This window comes from Bos indicus x Bos taurus, chromosome 10 (genome assembly GCF_003369695.1).
Source record: "Bos indicus x Bos taurus breed Angus x Brahman F1 hybrid chromosome 10, Bos_hybrid_MaternalHap_v2.0, whole genome shotgun sequence".
In the NCBI taxonomy this organism is placed as follows: Eukaryota; Metazoa; Chordata; class Mammalia; order Artiodactyla; family Bovidae; genus Bos; species Bos indicus x Bos taurus.
In genome coordinates this window covers 59,381,690-59,401,964 of record NC_040085.1, presented here as the reverse complement: position 1 = coordinate 59,401,964, position 20,275 = coordinate 59,381,690, and the positions used below count along the sequence as shown (strand labels likewise).

General features: G+C 37.6%; 1 protein-coding gene across 7 annotated transcripts in view; it reads left to right on the top strand.

Moving 5' to 3' along the window:
• The window catches only part of FERMT2 (fermitin family member 2), a 77,110-nt gene that overhangs the window by 23,464 nt on the left and 33,371 nt on the right, over positions 1-20,275 (top strand). For all 7 annotated transcript variants that reach the window (XM_027554130.1, XM_027554134.1, XM_027554132.1 and 4 more), the window contains exons 3-4: positions 4,927-5,160; positions 19,818-19,952. In XM_027554130.1, the coding sequence (XP_027409931.1) occupies positions 4,927-5,160; positions 19,818-19,952 (369 nt within the window). The remainder of the gene's footprint in view (positions 1-4,926; positions 5,161-19,817; positions 19,953-20,275) is intronic.

The following is a 20,275-nucleotide window of genomic DNA, read 5'->3' as shown; positions in this document are numbered from 1 at the left end:
TTCATCATAAGTCAAAGGCAGGAGACCCATACTGGCACAGATGCAAGAAGCTTTGTACATTTGGTTGGCCCTTAGGTGAAATAGTTTCAATCTGATGGCGTCTCTATTTTCTGAAGTAGAATCCATGGTTGTCTGCTGAGGAGAAGGAGGGTACACAGGCATTTGAGGAGGGTTGGCAAGTTTGAGATGCAGTGGTGAACAGAAGAAACGTGGTAGGATTGCCCAGCACTAGCTCTGATCCTGTTGGCCTTATATTTATAATGTTTCAATCTGCCTGGGTTGAAATGAAGGAGCTATTATGTTAAGATACACAGCTTTACATACACACACACACAATTTGTATAGTTAAGTATTTTTGAGGTGTTGTTAGCTCTACATTTGCCTTGGTGAATGAGTCTCAATTGGTTTATCATCATCTTCCTCAGGATTCTCATCAGAGTGTAAAGTTGTTTTTGCTACTTCTGAATAGAATAAATATATTCTTGTGATATCTGTAGTGGAGCCAGCTGTGGGACATGACGTGTAGGTATTAGCTTCAAAATAAGATATACAGTGTAATACAGAGCCAAAACTAAAGAAAGATTTTCTAGTAAGTAGGAAAATGTTGTCTTGCATATTTAAGAGAGCTCAGTCAAGCCTCTAACAAGTTTTGAAATGACACTGTGACACAATGACTCTCTGGAGGGGCAGTCAAGTTAAAGAATAATTGGATATGTGTTTTAAGTTTTACCGGATTATCACTACTTAAGTAACGTTGAAATACCTTTTGTTCTTAAAAACAAGACTGAAAGTGCTTCTTGGACTTGTTATCCCCTTTCTGTTCGTCTACCATCCATTATTCTACTCCCCAGTATAACAAAATGATCAGGAAAAGTTGTCTGTATTCCTTATTTCTACTTCCTCATTGCCCAGCCATTGCAATTCAAACTTTCATCCTGTCCACTCCATGCTAACTTCTTGCATGGCCTCTGAATGTCACTCATGCTCAGCCCTACCCCTGCATTCTTCAAAATTATTTGATGACTTTGAAATAAAAAATCACTCCCCTGCTTAAAATCAAGTTTTAGACCCACACGCAAAGTGGTCTGGGCTGAGTCCAGGCATTACTCTGAAAAGTTGCTTGGATAATTCTAATGCCAAACAGGCTGGAAAACACTGCTCTAGTGGCCTCTCTCACACTCGGAAAGAGTAAAAGCTGAACAACCTTATGGGATACAGGGCTCCTGCCAAGCTCCCTGGTGTTTTACCTCTTCAATTCGAGTCATACTGGCTTTCTTCAAATATGTGGGAACTTTGTTCTTCTCATCACTGTATTTCTAGCACTAGAATAGTGCTTTCTGGTAAATGTTCAGTAGATATTTGTGTAATTAATGAATATTTTACAGATGTTGTTTGTTTCTTGATTATCTTGTGATTAGGGCTGATTAGGTTGCTGGCATTTTTGAGTCTTCAGGAATGCTACCAAAATTATACTGTTGGAACAAACATCACAGGCTCATCATTCCATCTTATTTATTTATGGCTGCTTTGGGTCTTGGCTGCGGCATGCAAGGTCTTCATTGCATCACACAGATTCCTCTCTTGCACTGATAGCGGATTCCTAACCACTGGACTATAGTCCCTTCAACTATTCCATCTTCTAAAACTGATTGCTTTTTTTACTGTCAGAATGCCCGCTTTTCTGTTTTTGTTTGCTGGCGTGTGCAGTGTTGACACTTCAGATCTTTCCTGGTGTCCTGCTTCTGTTTTTATTTGGGGTAATTTTTCTTTCCTATATTGATACTTACCCACTGTTTTCTGTCGGTAAAAAAGACTGATCTTACCAGTGTTTCCAGTCGGTAAGAGAGTCTTTCTCTTTCTGTGGGTAAACAAACTGTTCATAGTGTTTCTAGTACATAATCTTTAGATTACATGTCCTTCTCCCCTGTGTTTATTCTTAATAGATGCCGTGGGGGGGTGCTGTTCCTTTGGTGTAAAAAACCAAGGTGGAATTGATGGGGAGGGTTAGATTCTAAAGAGGAAGATCATAGGAAGTACTTGTTTCTGAGGTCAGTGTTTGAAGCCTAATTGATGCAAGGTTGAGATTTTATTGAATCTGTAAAATCTTTCTGTAAAAATCCATGTAGTAAATATTTAGGGTTTGGTGAGTTAAGTCCTTGAGTGCAGGGTGGTCAGCCCCATGCATGGCAGCTGGGGAAATGCTGGGAATTTAATGGCCCTAAGAGCAACCCTCAACCAACTGGATAGATCCTCCACCTTTCTCTTTCCTTAGGAGGAGAATTCTAAGTCATGTTTTATGTGATTCCTCAGAGGGGCTCTTGCAGGACTGAACTCAAGTTATCCACAGAAGTTAATGAGTTCTTAATAGACTTTTCTCCCGTGTCTCACTTTTCCTAATCCCCTAAGGTATGCTTCCTGGGATCTCCCCCTCCCCCATCCCACCTCAATAAGCTACTTGCACCAGAGTTCTTATTTCAGGGTTGTCTTTTGATTTAAGACAAAGGAAATCCAAATGACTTAAGTCAGTATTAACAAAACTATTACTATTAGCAGCATACAGCTTTTTCCTCTCTTCTCCCTGCACTGGGAATATATGTTGTGGCTTCCTTAGTGATTGACATTGGTAGCAGAAGTAAATGGGCTGAAGAAGAAAGTATTAGATACTAATCTACCATTTCTTCAGTTCAGCTCAGCCTTGCGACCCCATGGACTATAGCCTACAGGCTCCTCCGTCCATGGGATTTTCCAGGCAAGAATACTGGAGTGGGTTGCCATTTCCTTCTCCAGGAGATCTTCCCGACCCAGGGATTGAACCCGGGTCTCCTACATTGTAGGCAGACTCTTGACCATCTGAGCCACCAGGGAAGTCAGTGGTTACTGTCATTCTTTACAAATGATCTTTTTCTGTCTTCAGCTCTTTGCTCCTAAAGAAAACAGTAAACCATCTGTAACATGTGAGACATTTACTTCATAGTATACAAAAAAGGTCCTAGTCTTGGTTTTCTGCTTGTGAGCCAGATTGGATTTACTGTTTCTAAAAGTTGATAAATTCTGTGCTAGAAAGTAACTTAGGAGACCAGGTACTATATATTGAATACATTGTGTCACAAGTGAGTAGTTGTAAAATATGTATTTCTGCAGCCAAACTTCAAATAACATAATTGACAGGGCTTTCCCAAAACAAATACTGAAATTTCAAAATGCAGTAAAATCACAAGTAACAGTTTTCCCATTAAAGTACTTACTCATTAAAATATTTTTTTTACTATCTGGGGGAATTGAAGGTCTTTTTCCCTCTTGTGATCTGTTTCTTCAGTAATGAGGAGAATTATATCAGTTACCTTTCACCATTATAGAACGTGTTTCTAGGCTTATAGTGTGGTAATTTGATGTTTTACTATCTGAGGCTTTCAGGGAGACAAGTTGTGCTAAACAAAGTTTCAGGTTTAGTATATACTTTTAAACTCATCTTAAAATAGACCAGTTCTTTTTAAAACTGTATTCAAATGAGCTTTATATCAGAATCATGATGATAGTTTTCTCCCCCTGCCCCCCCCCGCCCCCCGCCCTCTGGAAAGCTTTGTTTTGCTATGTTGTTGTTGTTTTAATATCCTGTTCCCCCTTTTTGGTTCTTAGTTCATCATATAATTGATCCCCACATTCTTTACTTTTATTGCTACTTTAATAACCAGCTGAAATTGGATTTTATTTGTAAATTTATTGCTATGATCTGTATCTGGAGGGAGCCAAATCTTCTGTAAATTACACTTTTCTGTATTTCAGTTCAGTTCAGTTGCTCAGTCGTGTCCAACTCTTTGTGACCCCATAGATTGCAGCACGCCAGGCCTCCCTGTCCATCACCAACTCCTGGAGTTTGCTCAAACTCATGTCCAGTGAGTCAGTGATGCCATCCAAATATCTCATCCTCTGTTGTCCCCTTCTCCTCCTGCCTTCAATCTTTCCCAGCATCAGTCTTTTCAGATGAGTCAGCTCTTCGCCTCAGGTGGCCAAAGTATTGGAGTTTCAGCTTCAACATCAGTCCTTCCAATGAATATTCAGGACTGATCTCCTTTAGGATGTGCTTGTTGGATCTCCTTGCAGTCCAAGGGACTCTCAAGGGTCTTCTCCAACGCCCCAGTTCAAAAGCATCAGTTCTTCAGCATTCAGCTTTCTTTATAGTCCCAACTCTTTATTAATTTAGTTTCTTTTAATTTAATTGTATATGAGTGTTAAATAGTTTAACAGGTATTAACGTTTTTTCTTGTGCCAAAATATATTGGGGGGAAATAGTTACTTTTCTTGGAATGTATTTGGGTGTGTGGTTGGGATGTAGTTTTTTTGTTTTTGTTTTCTCTCAAGTTAAGTGTTACTCATGGATATTTTCTTTTCCAGGCTCTTCTTTACCTAGGATAGTGGTTTTTGTTCTTTTTCGTTCCATCTTACTTCTCACCACCCCTTAGCCTCAACATGCTTCTGCAGCCTCATATACCTCACCTTTCTCACCAACTTTATCATCAGAATGTCCATTGCTCAAAGCTGGGCTAAGAATCCACCAACTCCATGTCATTATTTATACGTCCTTTTGATTCCAGTCCCCAGGGTCCTCTATGTTCTCTGAATGCTTACAGAGAGTACATACTCTGTTATATGTGTGTCATGCTTCCTTTGTCATGTGTGTGTCTACTTTAAGCATTATTAGTTACCCTGTGTATTCTGCCTCTGCTGCCTTCTATATTAGCTTTTAAGGGCAGTGTTTTCTCAGCTGTTTGGTATTTTAGGACTTCTTTAGTATTACTTATCACATAACAGGCACGTAGTATTTAACTAATTGTTCATATTAAATACCTAGTTGCTTAGTTTTCTGCTTGTAATTTCTCTCAAGGCAGTCCTGCAGATTTTTAAGTGTTTTGTTTGTTTTTTTAATAGATGTAAAAAAAGATTGGTCTGACCATGCTCTGTGGTGGGAAAAGAAGAGAACTTGGCTTCTCAAGACGCATTGGACCTTGGATAAGTATGGCATTCAGGCAGATGCTAAGCTTCAGTTCACCCCCCAGCACAAGCTGCTCCGCCTGCAACTTCCCAACATGAAGTATGTGAAGGTGAAAGTGAATTTCTCTGATAGAGTCTTCAAAGCTGTTTCTGACATCTGTAAGACATTTAGTAAGTACTATATCAGTTCTTCATGAAATTATGGGTTGTATGATATGTATATGGCTGACATTGAGGAGTAGGGATTGGGGTGAGCAATCTGTGCTTGTGTGTATGTGAAATTATTACTTTATTCTTTAACGTTTTTACATTTAAGATAAAGAAATACTGAGTTAAACTAGAACAGGAGTCTGGTAGAGCTCTTTGCTTTCTAGAAGTATATCGTATATTTATTATTATTGAATACCTCCTTCTGATGACTTTATTTTTATGGAAAGGAGAAGGGAGCAATCAGAGCAATGTAGCTTTTGTAGTGTTTCAGTGCAAATCAGTATTTGCATTGATTCAGGCAGATTGTGTCACTTCCTTCACTGAAGGGCTGACACAGTTCCTAAGGAAATGACCACGTGTGTTGGCATCCTTCCTTAACCAGTCTACAGTTTGACCACTCTTGTAGCAGTTCTGTTTATGTTTTCTGAAATGAGATGTGGATTACGTTTGGTTGACCCAGTTCTGTCATATGACAGGAAGTATTTAACCATCAGAGAAAATCTGAATCACTGTCATCATTAGTACATAATTCTGTCATACCATAGATTTGGGGGAAATACAGGACATTACTGTTTTGATCTAATAACTCAAATTGCAAGGTTTTTTTATGTTTAATGGAATTTCTAAGAAGAAAAATAAAAATACAGAAAAATATTAAGACCTATGTAGCATTCACCTAAATATCATCTAGAATTAATAGTTGATATTTTGTCATTTGCTAAACTTTTAAAGTCAAATAATATAGGTAAAGTTCTTGATTCGTATTCTTGTCTAATTTCCCTTTATAAAGCAGCTACTGTCATAAGGTTAGTGTGTATCTTTCCAGTACTTTTGAAAATACATAAAGACACATACATACACATAAACATATTCATATCTGTGAGTGTATATACTCAAAAAATATGTTACTGTAGTTGTTGTACAGTATCTTACATTATTTTGTACATGTGTGGTGGAATTTCTCTTTTGTGTTGGTGTAGAAGTAGAAGGTAGAATTGTTTTGTTTTAAGTGTATACATAATTCATTTCAGATACTGCCAAATTGCACTCCCAAGTGGTTATACCAGTTTACATTCCAACTCGCACTGTGTGAAAACCCACTGCCCGAAGCCATCACTAACACATGAATGTTGTCAGTTTTTATTGTTTGTTTCTCTGAGTGAAAAAAATTTTAGTTTATAAAGATAACTATGTTTTTATGTCTTAACTGGCCATTTCAGTTTCTTTTTTGAATTGCTTATTTATATCACTTATCAATTTTTTTTAATTAATAAACTTTTTTTAGAGTAGTTTTAGGTTCACAGCAAGATGGAACAGAAAGTACATTTTTACTTTCAGAAAAATGTACCTATTTACTCTCATAGCAGAAAGTACCTGTTTACTCTCATTCCCACACATACAGCCTCCCCACTGTCAACACTCCACACCAGCATGGGACATTTGTTATAAGGATAAACCTTCATTAACACATCATTATGACCCAGACTGCATGGTTTACATTAGGGTTTACTCTTGATATTGTATAGTCCACAAGTTTGGACGAATGTATAACCATTATTATAATACCATACAGAATAGTTTTACTGTTCTGTAAATCAGTGCTCTGCCTTTTCATCCCTCCACTACCAACCCATGGCAACAGTTCATCTCTTTACTGTCTCCATAATTCTGCTTTTTACAGAATGTCGTACAATTGGAATCATACAATATATAGCTTTTTCAGATTATCTTTTGCTTAGTAATACAGATTTAAATTTCCTTCATGTCCTTTGATGGCTTGATAACTCATTTTTTTAAAGCGCTGAATAATATCCCATTGTCTGGATGTGCCAGTTTATTTTCCACACCTACTCACAGATATCTTAGTTGTTTCCAAGTTTTGCAACTAGAATAAAGGTGCCGTAAACATTTATGTGCAGATTTTTTTGTGAACATGTGGCTTTTACTCCTTTGGGTAGATTCTAAGGAGAATGGTTGTTGGACCATATGGTAGGAAAATGCTTAGTTTTGTGGGAAACTGCTAAACTGTCTTCCAAAGTAGCCATGTCATGCTGTGTTCACATTCAGTAGTGCTCTAAATCCTCACCAGCATTTGGTGGTGTCTGTGTTCTCGATTGTGGACACTCTGATCAATGTGTAGTGGCTTAGCACTGTTATAATTTTGCATTTTAATTATGACATAAAATGTCGGACATATTTTTATATGTTCATTTGCCACCTATGCATCTTTGGTGAGGTGTCTGTTTAAAAGTTTGTGACCTATTTTTTAGTCAAGCTTTTTGTTTTTTTTTATTGTTATATTTTAATAGTTCTTTGTATACTTTGGGTAACAATCCTTTGTCAGATATGACTTGCAAATATTTTATCCTGGTCAGTGGCTTTTCTTTTTCTTTGGCAGTTTCTTTCACAGAGCAGAAATTTTTAATTTTTATAAAGTCTAGCATATCAGTTATTTCTTTAATAGTATGGTGTGTAATTATTTTTTATAAATACATTATTGAATTTGATTTTCTAGTAGTTTATTAAATATTTTTGCATTTATGTTCATTAGAGATATTGTTCTATAGTTTTCTTGCAGTGTCTCTGTTTGATTTTAGCATTAAAAGTAATGCTAGCCTCATAGAATGTGTTAGGAAGTATTTCCTCTGCTTCTGTCTTCTGAAAGAGATTGTAGAATATTAGTATAATTTCTTCCTCAAAGGTCAAGGAGGAAAGCTCCTTGACATGGGTTTTGGCAATGATTTTTTGGATATAGCATCTAAAGCACAGGCAAAAATAAACAGGTGGGATTACATCAAACAACAAAATTTGTATGCAGCAAAAGAAATGATCAGCAAAATGAAATATAATCTATGGAATAGGAAAAAATATCTGCAATCCATATATTTTATAAGGAGTTAATATCCAAAATATATAAAGAGCTCCATATCAAAATCCCCCCAAAATGGGCAAAAGACCTGAATAGACATTTTCCAAAGGAGTTTTACAAATGGTCAACGAGGTACTTGAAAATGTGCACATCACCACTGATCATTAGGAAAATACAAATTAAAACCACAGGAGATATAGCTTACATTTGTTAAAATTCAGTTCAGTTCAGTCGTTCAGTCGTTCAGTCGTGTCTGACTCTTTGCGACCCCATGGACTACAAGCACGCCGGGCTTCCCTGTCCATCACCAACTCCTGGAGCTTGCTCAAACTCATGTCCATCGAGTCAGCGATGTTAGTCTTGTTAGAATGGCTGTATCATCACAAAGCCAAGTGATAAAATGCTGGCAAGGATGTAGAGAAGAGAACCCTTGTGCACTCTTGGTGGGACTGTAAATTGGTGTAGCCACTATGGAAAACTGTGGAGGGTCCTCAAAAAACTAAAAGTAGACTACCATATGACCCAGCATTTCCACTTCTGGGAACATATCCAAAGGAAATTCAAACATTGGGTCAAAGAGGTAACTGCACCCCCATGTTCATAGCAGCATTATTTATAATAGCCAAGACATGTAAACAAGGTCAAAAGGTGCAAGATAAGTTAAGTACTTGGGAAGGTGGTATATGCATGTTGACGAGAGCTAACGCTACTGTATGGTTTATTTGGAAGTTGTTAAGAGAGTAGGTCATAAGTTCTTAACGCAAGGAAAATACTGTGGTGATCAGTATATGTAAGTTCACAGTATATGTACGTCAAGTCATTATGCTGTACACCTTAAACTTACACAGTGTTGTATGACATACCTGAGGTATGTCAGGCATACCTCAATAAAACTAGAAAAAATGTTTGGTAGAATTTAAGTGAACCAGTCTGGCCCTAGTGCTTTCTGTTTTGGAAGGTTATTATTGATTCAATTTTTTTAATAGGTAAAGGCTTACTCAGATTGTCTGTTTCTTTTCTTGTGTGACTTTTGGCCGACTACTTTCTTAGTTTTTTATTTGGTAAAAATTATCTTGGTTTTCTTTTGTTATATAAGAAAATGCTCCTGTGTCGTGATTAAATGAGGTTCTTTGTTATATTTTACTTTCCTTTTTTAAAGAAACACTTCTGGCAAAAGCATGCCAGAACTTACATAAAAGCTCTTTTATATAAGGTGAGTTCTGACATGCAGGCTTTACAAGTGAAGAGCCTTATTAAGAGTAAATGGAGAGTTCATTTGTGTCATTTTTTAGATGCCACATGTAAGTGATACATGAATATTTCTCCTTGTCTGACTTTACTTCATATTCTGATGTGTCCTGGCCTAGTTTTAAGTTTATTCTGTTTTTATTGTAATTCTTAGATTTATGGATTTACAGTTATCAAATTTGTGTAATTTTCAACCATTAGTTCTTCAAATAATTTTTGGTGTCCCTTCCCACACTTGCTATCATTTGCTGGACTTGTTTCATATATGCTAGAGCAATTGTTATTCTTCTGTAAGTTGCTGATGTTCTTTTCCTTTTTTTGGTCTTTATTCTCAGTTTCATCTTGGATAGTGTTCACTGCTATCTTCAAATTCATTGATGTTCTGTTAATCCCATCCAGTATTCATTTCAGATGTAGTTTTCATCACTACAAGTTTGGTTTTGGCATTTTAAAAATACATAAATTTTAATTTGTTTTCATTATTTGTATGGCTTTCCTTTCTTAAACACGTGGAGTGTACTTAAAATAGCCATTTTCATATCTTTGATTACTGATTCTATAATTGTTTATATAATCAATTCTATAATTGATTATATAATCTGTTATACCGCTCCCTCCAACTTTACTCCTGCCTCTTTTTTGTCTGGTAATTTCTGTTTGAATGTTAGAGTCTGTTAATTTTACACTGTTGGCTGGATTTCTTTGTGTATTCCTTTAAGTAATGTTGGGGTTTTGTTTTTTTTTCTGCTAGATTTTTCAGTCAGATTACCTGGAATCAGTTGAATCCTTTTGATACTTGCTTTTAAGCGTTAAGGGCAAGTCCATTAGTCTGGAGCTGATTTTCTTCTGGGGATTCTTCTCAATATCCAGTGTGTTAGGAAAACTTTACCTCACAGGTACACAGATCTGTATTCACCCAGATCCCAGAGGATCCCTGCAGATCTCCAGAGCTCTCTTCTCTCTGGTACTCTGACCCACAAATTCTAGTCATCTTGGCCTCCCTGGGTTCCATCTCAGATGTCTCAACTCAGCAAGACCTGACTCCGTTTGCCCCTCCCCACCCTGAACTACTTCTAGACAGTAAACTGGTATACTCAAACAGCTCATTGTTTTTTTTCTCTCCTCTCCTGTGCTCCTTGTTGTCTAATATCTGAAAAACTTTCTTTCTTATTCCTTTATTGTTTAAATAAAGCAGGAGGCTAAATCACATTCTTATTACTCTGTCTTGTTGTTAGTTGCTAAGTCGTGTCCAACTCTTTGCAACCCCATGGACTGAAGCACACCAGGCTTCCTGTCCTCCACTGTCCCCTGGAGTTTGCTCACATTCATGTCCATTGAGTTGATGATGCCATCCAACCATCTCATCCTCTCTGTTGCCCCCTTCTCCTCCTGCCTTCAATCTTACCCAGCATCAGGGTCTTTTCTAATGATTGAGTCAGCTCTTTGCATCAGGTGGCCAAAGTATTGGAGCTTCAGCTTCAGCATCAGTCCTTCCAGTGAATATTCAGGGTTGATTTCTTTAGGATTGACTGGTTTGATCTCCTTGTTAGCTTCTAGAGGCCTCCTAAATTCCTTGACTTGTGACCCTCCTCCTTTTTCAAAGTCAGCAATAGCAAGTCCAGCTCTTCTTACTTCTCAAGTCTATATGACCTCTCCTGTCTTATCTCTCCTCTGCTTCCTTCTGCCTTTCTTTTCTGTTAGGCAGGCTTCTTGTAATTGCTTTGGACCCACTGAGAGAATTCAGGATAATCTCCCTAAAATCAGTTGATCAGTAACCTTAATTCCATTTGCAAAGTCTCTTCACAGCAGTTGCTAGATTAGTGCATGATTGTATAACCAGGAGCAAAAATTTTAAGGGGCTGTCTCTAGAATTCTGCCTGCCACAGATTCCTTTCTATAATGTCTTATCAGTCACCGATTTTCCATTCATACAGATACCTGATAGGAAGCTCTAGTTGAATGGGGTTTAGCTTGTTTAGCTTGTCCCTCTAAGGGGTATTAGACATTGAGCAAACCTTTTCAAATGTCAGTATCTAAAGGATCTTTTCTCTGGGGCTTTTCAGATTTTCCTCTAAGGAATCCTAAAGGGCTTGTATCTAAGGGGTAGGTGTAATTTAGTATGGGACAGGATTCATTTTTCTTGTCTCTCTTTGGAGCACATGATCATGCTTGATGTTTAGCATAGTGAGTCCATGTGTTTCCCATTGGTGTTTCCTGCAGACACCTTGATTTTGTGTTTACTAAGAATTTGCTTGTCTCCCATCTGGCTTTTGTCTCAACATTTTTCTGATGTTGCTGATCTGATGTTTTTCTCCTTGTTTTGTCCTTTTAGGTTCATATTTTATTTCTCTACATTTTGGTATGATTTTTTGGAAAAGAGTGAAAGTAAATGCAAGAACTCAACCTACATGTTTAATTGGAAACTCTTAAGAAAACTCTGCTTTTAAACAAAATCTGTTTTATTATTTTACCTGAGTACCCTTCTCCCCTCCTTCATTTCCCATTTCCTCAGCCCCATAATTTTTGAGATACATATGCACTATGTATATTACATAATTATATAGGTAATTTATGTTACCTGTCTTCCACTAGACTTGTACTCTACTTGATAACATTGATTTTGAACCTTGGATTTTATTGCTGTATAGTTTATCATTTTGTTATAAATAGATCCTAGATCACTGTTTTGTGTGCTGCTGCTGCTGCTGCTAAGTTGCATCAGTCGTGTCTGACTCTGTGCGACCCCATGGACTGCAGCCTACCAGGCTCCTCCGCCCTTGGGATTTTCCAAGCAAGAGTACTGGAGTGGGGTGCCATTGCCTTCTCTGACTGTTTTTTGTAGTGACTCATAAATGCTGCTATCTCTTTATTATTGAACTATAATTTAGCATAAAGGAAAGGCAGCATTGTATTTTGGTATGCCCATTTTAAAGATTTTACATCTCATAGTCCTGTAAGTGTATTTTATCTTAATCTAAATCTTATTTAATTATTTGTGTTCTTCACCAAGCCCACTCTTACACATGTGATTCAGATTCCTAAATTCACTAGTTTAATTTCTTCCTGATGTAAGACACAGAGTAAATACATAAGTCCTAAGTTCCTGTAGCATTAAAATAGTATCGCATATGGATTTACCTTTTTTGGTTATTGCTGTAATGAAATGAAAATCACTTACTCACAGACTTCATGTGTAGCCAACAGCTACCTTGCTGCATATAGAACCGTCTATCATTAGAGAAATAAGATGTCGTTCTCCTCTTCCTACCCTTTCCCTTAGCTGCAAGTTCTCAAGAAAAAGTTGGAATCAAAATTACCTGTAGATATTTAAAATTGAGATACGATTGACACATAAACGTAAACATCAGGTGTACAACATAATGATTCTGTGTTTATATGTATTGTGACATGATCACCACAATAAGTTTAGTTAACATCCATCACTAGAACTTTTATAAAACAAGCTGTTGGAGCCCCCAAGTCACTAAGAGTATTATCTGGGTGTGTGACCTAAACATATGTTTTTAATATAATTACTTTTACATCACAAGCAGTTCTCACAGGCACATGTAGTTAGGAGCTGCTTCATCTGCCTATGAGCAAAAAGCTAGTTAACAGTTAACAGTACTCATTTTTCTAAAAATGTTCATGGCTGGTTTGTGAGCTGACAGGAAATGGCCCATGAACAAAAATCTCAAAGGATGAATCATGTAGTGCAGTGATTCTCAAGAAGAAAGGACGTACTAGAGATTTAGGAGGCGTGCTGCTTGCTTTCCTCTCTCCCACCAAACTTGGTAATGGTGAACTGTGGTAGAAGCAGGTCATATCTCAGGCGTGATTAGCTTTATGTCCTATGTACTTTTTAGATTTTCCACCCTGTACCAGTTTATGATTTGCTTTGGAGAAATGAATGGGTGGAGAGACAGATTACCACCACCACCCTGCCCCCACTTAATACTGAAGTAGAGGAGACAAGTGATTATTCAGAAGCTTGGAATTTTCTAATGTTTTTATTTACTCCCAGCATGGCAGTGGTGGCATTTAGAGCTGAGGTACACTGAGAATTGAAAGTACAATCCATAAATCATTAGATCTCTTAGCATGCTAAATCTTGTTTCTTTTAAAAGTATTCTAGGCCATTATGATTCAGTTCTGTTAATTAAATAAATATGGCTCAAAAGACATACTTGAAATATCTTCTGAATTTCTGAATCTACATAGTACAACTTAACACTACTGATTCAAATCCCCAAAATTACTTTCAAGGATAAATAGGTTACCTTTGTTATGGAATTGTGTCCTTGGGCTCTTTAATCAATAGAAATTGAAAAGAGGAATTCAGGCATGGCTTTATTGGGACTCATGCTATTCCAGAGCAAAAACAGGTAACAAGTCCCCTTGCTCATTCTCTGAGGGAGGGTGGGATCCTTAAGTGGGGATCTGGTGGGAGCAGATCTGTGGGTTGGGCTGGAGGGCTGGTTAGGTGATCTGCTCACCCCTTGGTGCTGTGTGCAGGGATCATGCTCAGTACCCTCCTTCAGCTCCCAGCACCTGCAAAATGAAAGTTGGTTTGAGGCCTTTTTGTATCTTATTGTTCATAATTGCCCTGACTGCGCGTGCATGCAGTTGTTTTTAATTCCTTATAAGTTCTTTGTTGCTTGAGGAGACATTTGTCCAGGTGCAAGCACTCCGGTAAAGGGTCCGAGGTCCCAGCCCTATCTCAACTTGAATATACAAGATGAAGAAAATCTTTGATTTTTAATTTTATGACTTTAGCTAAAGAAGTCACTGTACTACTTTTAACTTTAAAAAGACCTGCCTGGAAGCTTAAGTGACAGAATTTAAGGAACAAACATTTATTTTTAATATCATCTCTGCTGTTTAGTACCTAAGATGTTCATCTGCTCTTTGGTAAAGTATTTGTTCAGGACAATTTTACTACTAATTCCATGTTCATGTTTCAGAGAAGTATTCACCCCGAAATAGCAAATAAGTACAAAACAAAACCTAATGTATACCAGAGTGTTCCTAATAGTAAACTTCAAATAACCAACAGAGAAACAAAAAAAAATCCATTTAGTTATTGAAAGATTTGGATTTCTTTTTTAAACATGGTTTAAGGTGTAAATGAGTAAAAAAGTTCAGTGTGGTTTGCAGTGGTATCTACCATGTTAACTTTTATATGCAAAATAACTTTGATCTGAAGAAAATGAAAGTCACTCAGTTGTGTCCGACTTTTTGCAACCCCATGGACTCTACAGTCCATGGAATTCTCCAGGCCAGAACACTGGAGTGGGTAGCTGTTCCCTTCTCCAGGGGATCTTCCCAACCCAGGGATAGAACCCAGGTCTACGTCATTGCAGGTGGATTCTTGTACCAGCTGAGCTACCAGGGAAGCCCTGATTTGAAGAAATTTAGGAGAAGGCAGTGGCACCCCACTCCAGTACTCTTGCCTGGAAAATCCCATGGACAGAGGAGCCTGGTAGGCTGCAGTCCATGGGGTCGCTACGAGTCAGACACGACTGAGCGACTTCACTTTCACTTTTCACTTTGATGCATTGGAGAAGGAAATGGCAACCCACTCCAGTGTTCTTGCCTGGAGAATCCCAGGGACGGGGGAGCCTGGTGGGCTGCCATCTGTGGGGTCTCATAGAGTCCGACACGACTGAAGTGACTTAGCAGTAGCAGCAGCAGTAGAAAAATGAGCAAAGGAAGGAATAATATAAATAGCTAAAAACCCATGGGGAAGTATAGATTATCACTAATAATCAAAGAAATGTAAATTAAAACAAGGAGATAAACATACTGTTTTAAAAATAAAGCTTTAAAAAAATAATACACATGCCCAAGTTGCTACATTTTGGCCTTAAAATTCATTTAACCTTTGATCCAGTAATTCTATTCCAGTGAATTTCTAAAGAGATAAAATGTGGAAAAGTAGATATATATAGATGTTTGCAGAACCATTATTTATAATGGGCACAGTTTTGTACATCTGTTAAGAATCACTGAATCACATAGTCATATTCCATTTTTCACAAACAGGGTTTAAATGTCTTAATACTTTCTTGTAATTTCCAAATGTATACCATGATTGTATATTTTTTTAAATTAGTAAAAAACATTAATACCTAATACTTACGAAGTAGTTATTGTGTGTCAGGCCCTGTGCAATCATTGAATTTTCATAAACACCTCCTGTGGTGGTAGTTTCATTTTACATATGAGGAAACTTGGATGCTAGTAGGCTAATTAGTAGCTTTCCCAAGTCATGCAGCTAATAGTGTAGCTGAGATGTGAATCCAGGTAGTTTGGCTGTGTGCTTCTGCCTCAAATTGTGCATCATCAGCTCTGCAGCAGTGTGGCCGATCCTAGTTCTAATTTTCCTCTAGATAAAAAGCTTCCTGAGTTCCTAATACTGGGTGGAGTTCCTAATACACAGTGGAGACTGTGGGTTTCTGAAAGTACAGATTACCTGCTGTCAAACTCTGATCCAGTGACTTAGCAGTCTGCAGCATTACAAGTTACGCCGGGACTTGGATTTCATTGTCTGTTCTCCTCATACTGACAGATGGTGTAGATGCCACCAAACACTCCAAGAACACAACTAGCACTTCTTTCTGCTGCTTTTTTTCCTTGGCTTTCCCTCTCTTTACATTTTATTTTTTAATTAACTTAATTTTTGTATAATTGATGTACAATAAACTCTACTCATTTAAAGTGTACAGTTGAATGAGTTTGACAAATGTTTCCATCTCTGAAACTATTAATACTACAATCAGGATATAGAACATTTCCATTAACTATCAAACTCTAGCCTAACAGTCATTGATCTGCTCTGTCACTGTAGATTTGCTGTCATTTTCTGGAATGTTGTGAATGAAATCATGCAGTATATGTACCCTTTTCTAATTGGCTTCTTCTACTTAGATAATAATTTTGAGATGCATTCATGTTATTGAATATATCAGTAGTATTGTGGGGTTTTTTTTACTGATGACTTGTATTACATTCTAAGAGTAGTGTTCACTGATACGAAAATATAACATGTTCTTCCACCTGTGTTACTTCTATTGAGTTTTGTGAGTAAAACTATTATAAATATGCTTTTCATTTTCTTAAATAAGAGGGGAGTGTCTAACTTTATAAAGAACATGTTTAACTTTATAAAGAACTGCCAAGGTGTTTTCAAAATTTTGCATTTCATGTTCCCAGCAACTGAGTATAAGAGTTCCACTTACTCTCCATCCTTACCAACACTGGGTATTATCAGTCTTATTCATATTGGCCACTCTGATGGGTGTATTTGTGTCTTGTCGTTTTAATTTGCATTTCGTGACCATTAATGTTGAGCATCTTTGCATATGCTTCTTGGCTATTCTTATGTATTCTGTGGTGAAATGCCTATCCAAATCTTCAGCCCACTGGTCTGCTTATTATTAAGTTGAATGGGTTCTTTATATATTTTGGATACAACTCTTTTGTCAGATATAATATATTATGTGAATATTTTGTCCCAGTATACAGCTTGCCTTTTTGTTTTCACAACAGTTTTTTTTTCTTATAGTAAAGGGCAGTTGTTGGGGTTTTTTTTGTTTTTTAATAAGGGGTGTGGGTATCCTATCTAAGAAATATTTGTCTACTTAAATTTTCTTTAGGTCTATGATGTGCTCAGTTGCTCAGTCGTGTCCAATTCGCTGCAATCCCATGGACCGTAGCCCACCAGGCTCCTCTGTCCATGGGATTTTTTAGGCAAGAATGCTGGAGTGGGTTGCCATTTAATCCTCCAGGGGATCTTCCAAATCCAGGAATCAGACCCTTGTCTTCTACATTGTCAGGCAGATTCTTTACCACTGTGCCACCTGGGAAGCCCAGGCCTATGATACATAAAATTAATTTTTGCATATTGCATTAGATGAGAGCTAATGTTCTTTTTGAAAAATACATGAGTCTCTCATTTAGCACTGTTTATTGAAGAGATTAAAAAAAAGCAAGAGAGTTCCAGAAAAAAATCTACTTCTGCTTTATTGACTACACCAAAGCCTTTGACTGTGGATCACAACAAACTGAAAAATTCTTAAGTGATGGGATTGCCAGACCACCTTACCTGCCTTCTGAGAAATCAGTATGCAGGTCAAGAAGCAGCAGTTAGAACTGGACATGTAACAACAGACTGGTTCCAAATCGGGAAAGGAGTACGTCAAGGCTGTATATTGTCACCCTGCTTATTTAACTTCTATGCAGAGTGTATTATGAGAAATGCCAGTCTGGATGAAGCACAAGCTGGAATCAAGATTGCCAGGAGAAATATCAATAGCTTCAGATACGCAGGTGACACCACCCTTATGGCAGAAAGCGAAGAACTGAAGAAACTGATGAAAATGAAAGAGAAGAGTGAAAAAGTTGTCTTAAAACTCAACATTCAGAAAACTAGGATCATGGCATCTGGTCCCATCACTTCATGGCAAATAGACAGGGAAACAGTGACAGACTTTATTTTGGGGGGCTCCAAAATCACTGCAGATGGTGACTGCAGCCATGAAATTAAAAGATGCTTGTTCCTTGGAAGAAAAGCTGTGACCAACCTAGACAGCATATTAAAAAGCAGAGACATTACTTTGCCAACAAAGGTCCGTCTAGTCAAAGCTGTGGTTTTTCCAGTAGTCCTGTATGGATGTGAGAGTTGGACTATAAAGAAAGCTGAGCACCAAAGAATTGATGTTTTTGAACTGTGGTGTTGGAGAAGAGTCTTTTTGAGAGTCGCTTGGACTGCAAGGAGATCCAACCAGTCCATCCTAAAGGAAATCAGTGCTGAATAGTCATTGGAAGGACTGATGCTGAAGACACTAACTCATGTCCGACTGTTTTGCGACCCCGTGGACTTTAGTCTGCGAGGCTCTACTGTGGCCACCTGATGCAAAGAACTGACTCATTGAAAAAGATCCAAATGTTGGGAAAGATTGAAGGTAGGAGGAGAACGGGGACGACAGAGGATGAGATGGTTGGATGGCATTACCGACTTGGTGGACATGAGTTTGAGCAAGCTCTGGGAGTTGGTGATGGACAGAGAAGCCTGGCGTGCTGCAGTCCATGGGTCGCAAAGAGTTGGACACGACTGAGCGACTTAACTGAATTAAGAGATTTCCCTTTTCCTTTGAATTGCCATAGCACCTTTGTCCAAAATAATTGGCTGTGTCTGGATTTGTTTCTGGGTCCTTTCTTCTGATCCATTCATTTATATGTCTCATCATTTAGCCAGTAATTGCACAGTTTTAATTGCTATGGATTTATGATGTCTTAAAATCAGGTAGTTTAAGTCTTCCAATTTTATTCGTTTTCAAAATTGCTTTCACTATTATAAAATTTATAAGGAAATGAGAACAATTCTACAGTCAGAAGAGTAAGCTGGAATTTGGATTAGAATTTCATCAAATCTTTCGCTCAATTTGGGAGGAACTGACTTCTTAACTTGGGCTTCCCTGGTGGCTCAGTGGTAAAGAATCTGCCTGCCAATGCAGGAGAGGCAGGTTTGGTCCCTGGGTCTAGAAGATCCCTTGGGGAAGAAAATGGCAACCTACTCCAGTATTCTTGCCTGGGAAATCCCATGGACAGAGGAGCCTCGCAGACTACAGTCCATGGGGTGGAAAAAGAGTTGGACATGACTTAGTGTCTAAACAACATCACTGACTTCTTAGTCATTCCTGCTGTTTATGGACATGGTATATAATATGTAATGTAATATATGAACTTATTTGGGTCATTTTTAATTCTTTTTGTGTAGCCACTTTGCTTCTTATATATTTTTTGGTTTTTTAAAACCCACTTGGTGATTTTCTTTCTTTCTTTTTTTTTTTTTTTTTTTTTTGATGGGTGACAACTTTATACTCCTAGCTATCACTAACTGTACTGTTAGAGATATGGAATTGTAGAAGACCAGACAGCAGACACAGGAAAATATCAATCTTCGTTATTTTGCCCATTTTTCATTATGTGTACACATCAGGTTCTTCACATGAAAATGAATAGAATATTCAGAAACTTGTAGACATTTGGTATCAAGGTAGGAAAGTTTGAGTTGATTAAAATTTTGAGATTTGGTAATGGTGTGAAAATGTTTTCTTTACATTTACTTCATATATCCAGTATAACTTATATACAGAATGAACCAACCATATAATATAAACCCTATTTACATAGAGTTTTGGTTTAAAACATATATAAATAAGAGCTCTATTATTTTCTTTCTGTACCATAGTATTATCTTTCTACTAGGTAACTACATTTATTGGATAGTTACAAATTAAGTGTGCTTTGGTATATTGTTTTTGAAAGTGTCATATTCTAGTGTTTTGCATGGCGTTAGTATCTGGCAAAATACAAACATGCTCAGGAGGAAATTACAGGTCTTGTTTTGAAATGGATTCGTAGATTTACCAAGTGTAATGTGTTTAAACTTTCCATTATCCCAGTAAAATAATGTTTTTTTTCTTAATTGTAACAGACATCAGACACCCTGAAGAGCTTTCTCTATTGAAAAAACCCAGAGATCCAACAAAGAAAAAAAAGAAAAAGCTAGATGACCAATCTGAAGATGAGGCACTTGAACTAGAGGGGCCTCTTATCACTCCTGGATCAGGTGAGTCTTTGACTAAGTATGGGTATGCCTCTGTGAGTGTGTGTGTATTTGAAATATAGTTGATTTACAATATTGTGTTAGCTTCAGGTATTGCAGCACAGTGATTCATTTATACACACATGTGTAGAATATATAGATCAGATCAGATCAGTCGCTCAGTCGTGTCCGACTCTTTGCGACCCCATGAATCACAGCACGCCAGGCCTCCCTGTCCATCACCAACTCCGGAGTTCACGAGACTCACATCCATCGAGTCAGTGATGCCATCCAGCCATCTCATCCTCTGTCGTCCCCTTCTCCTCCTGCCCCCAATCCCTCCCAGC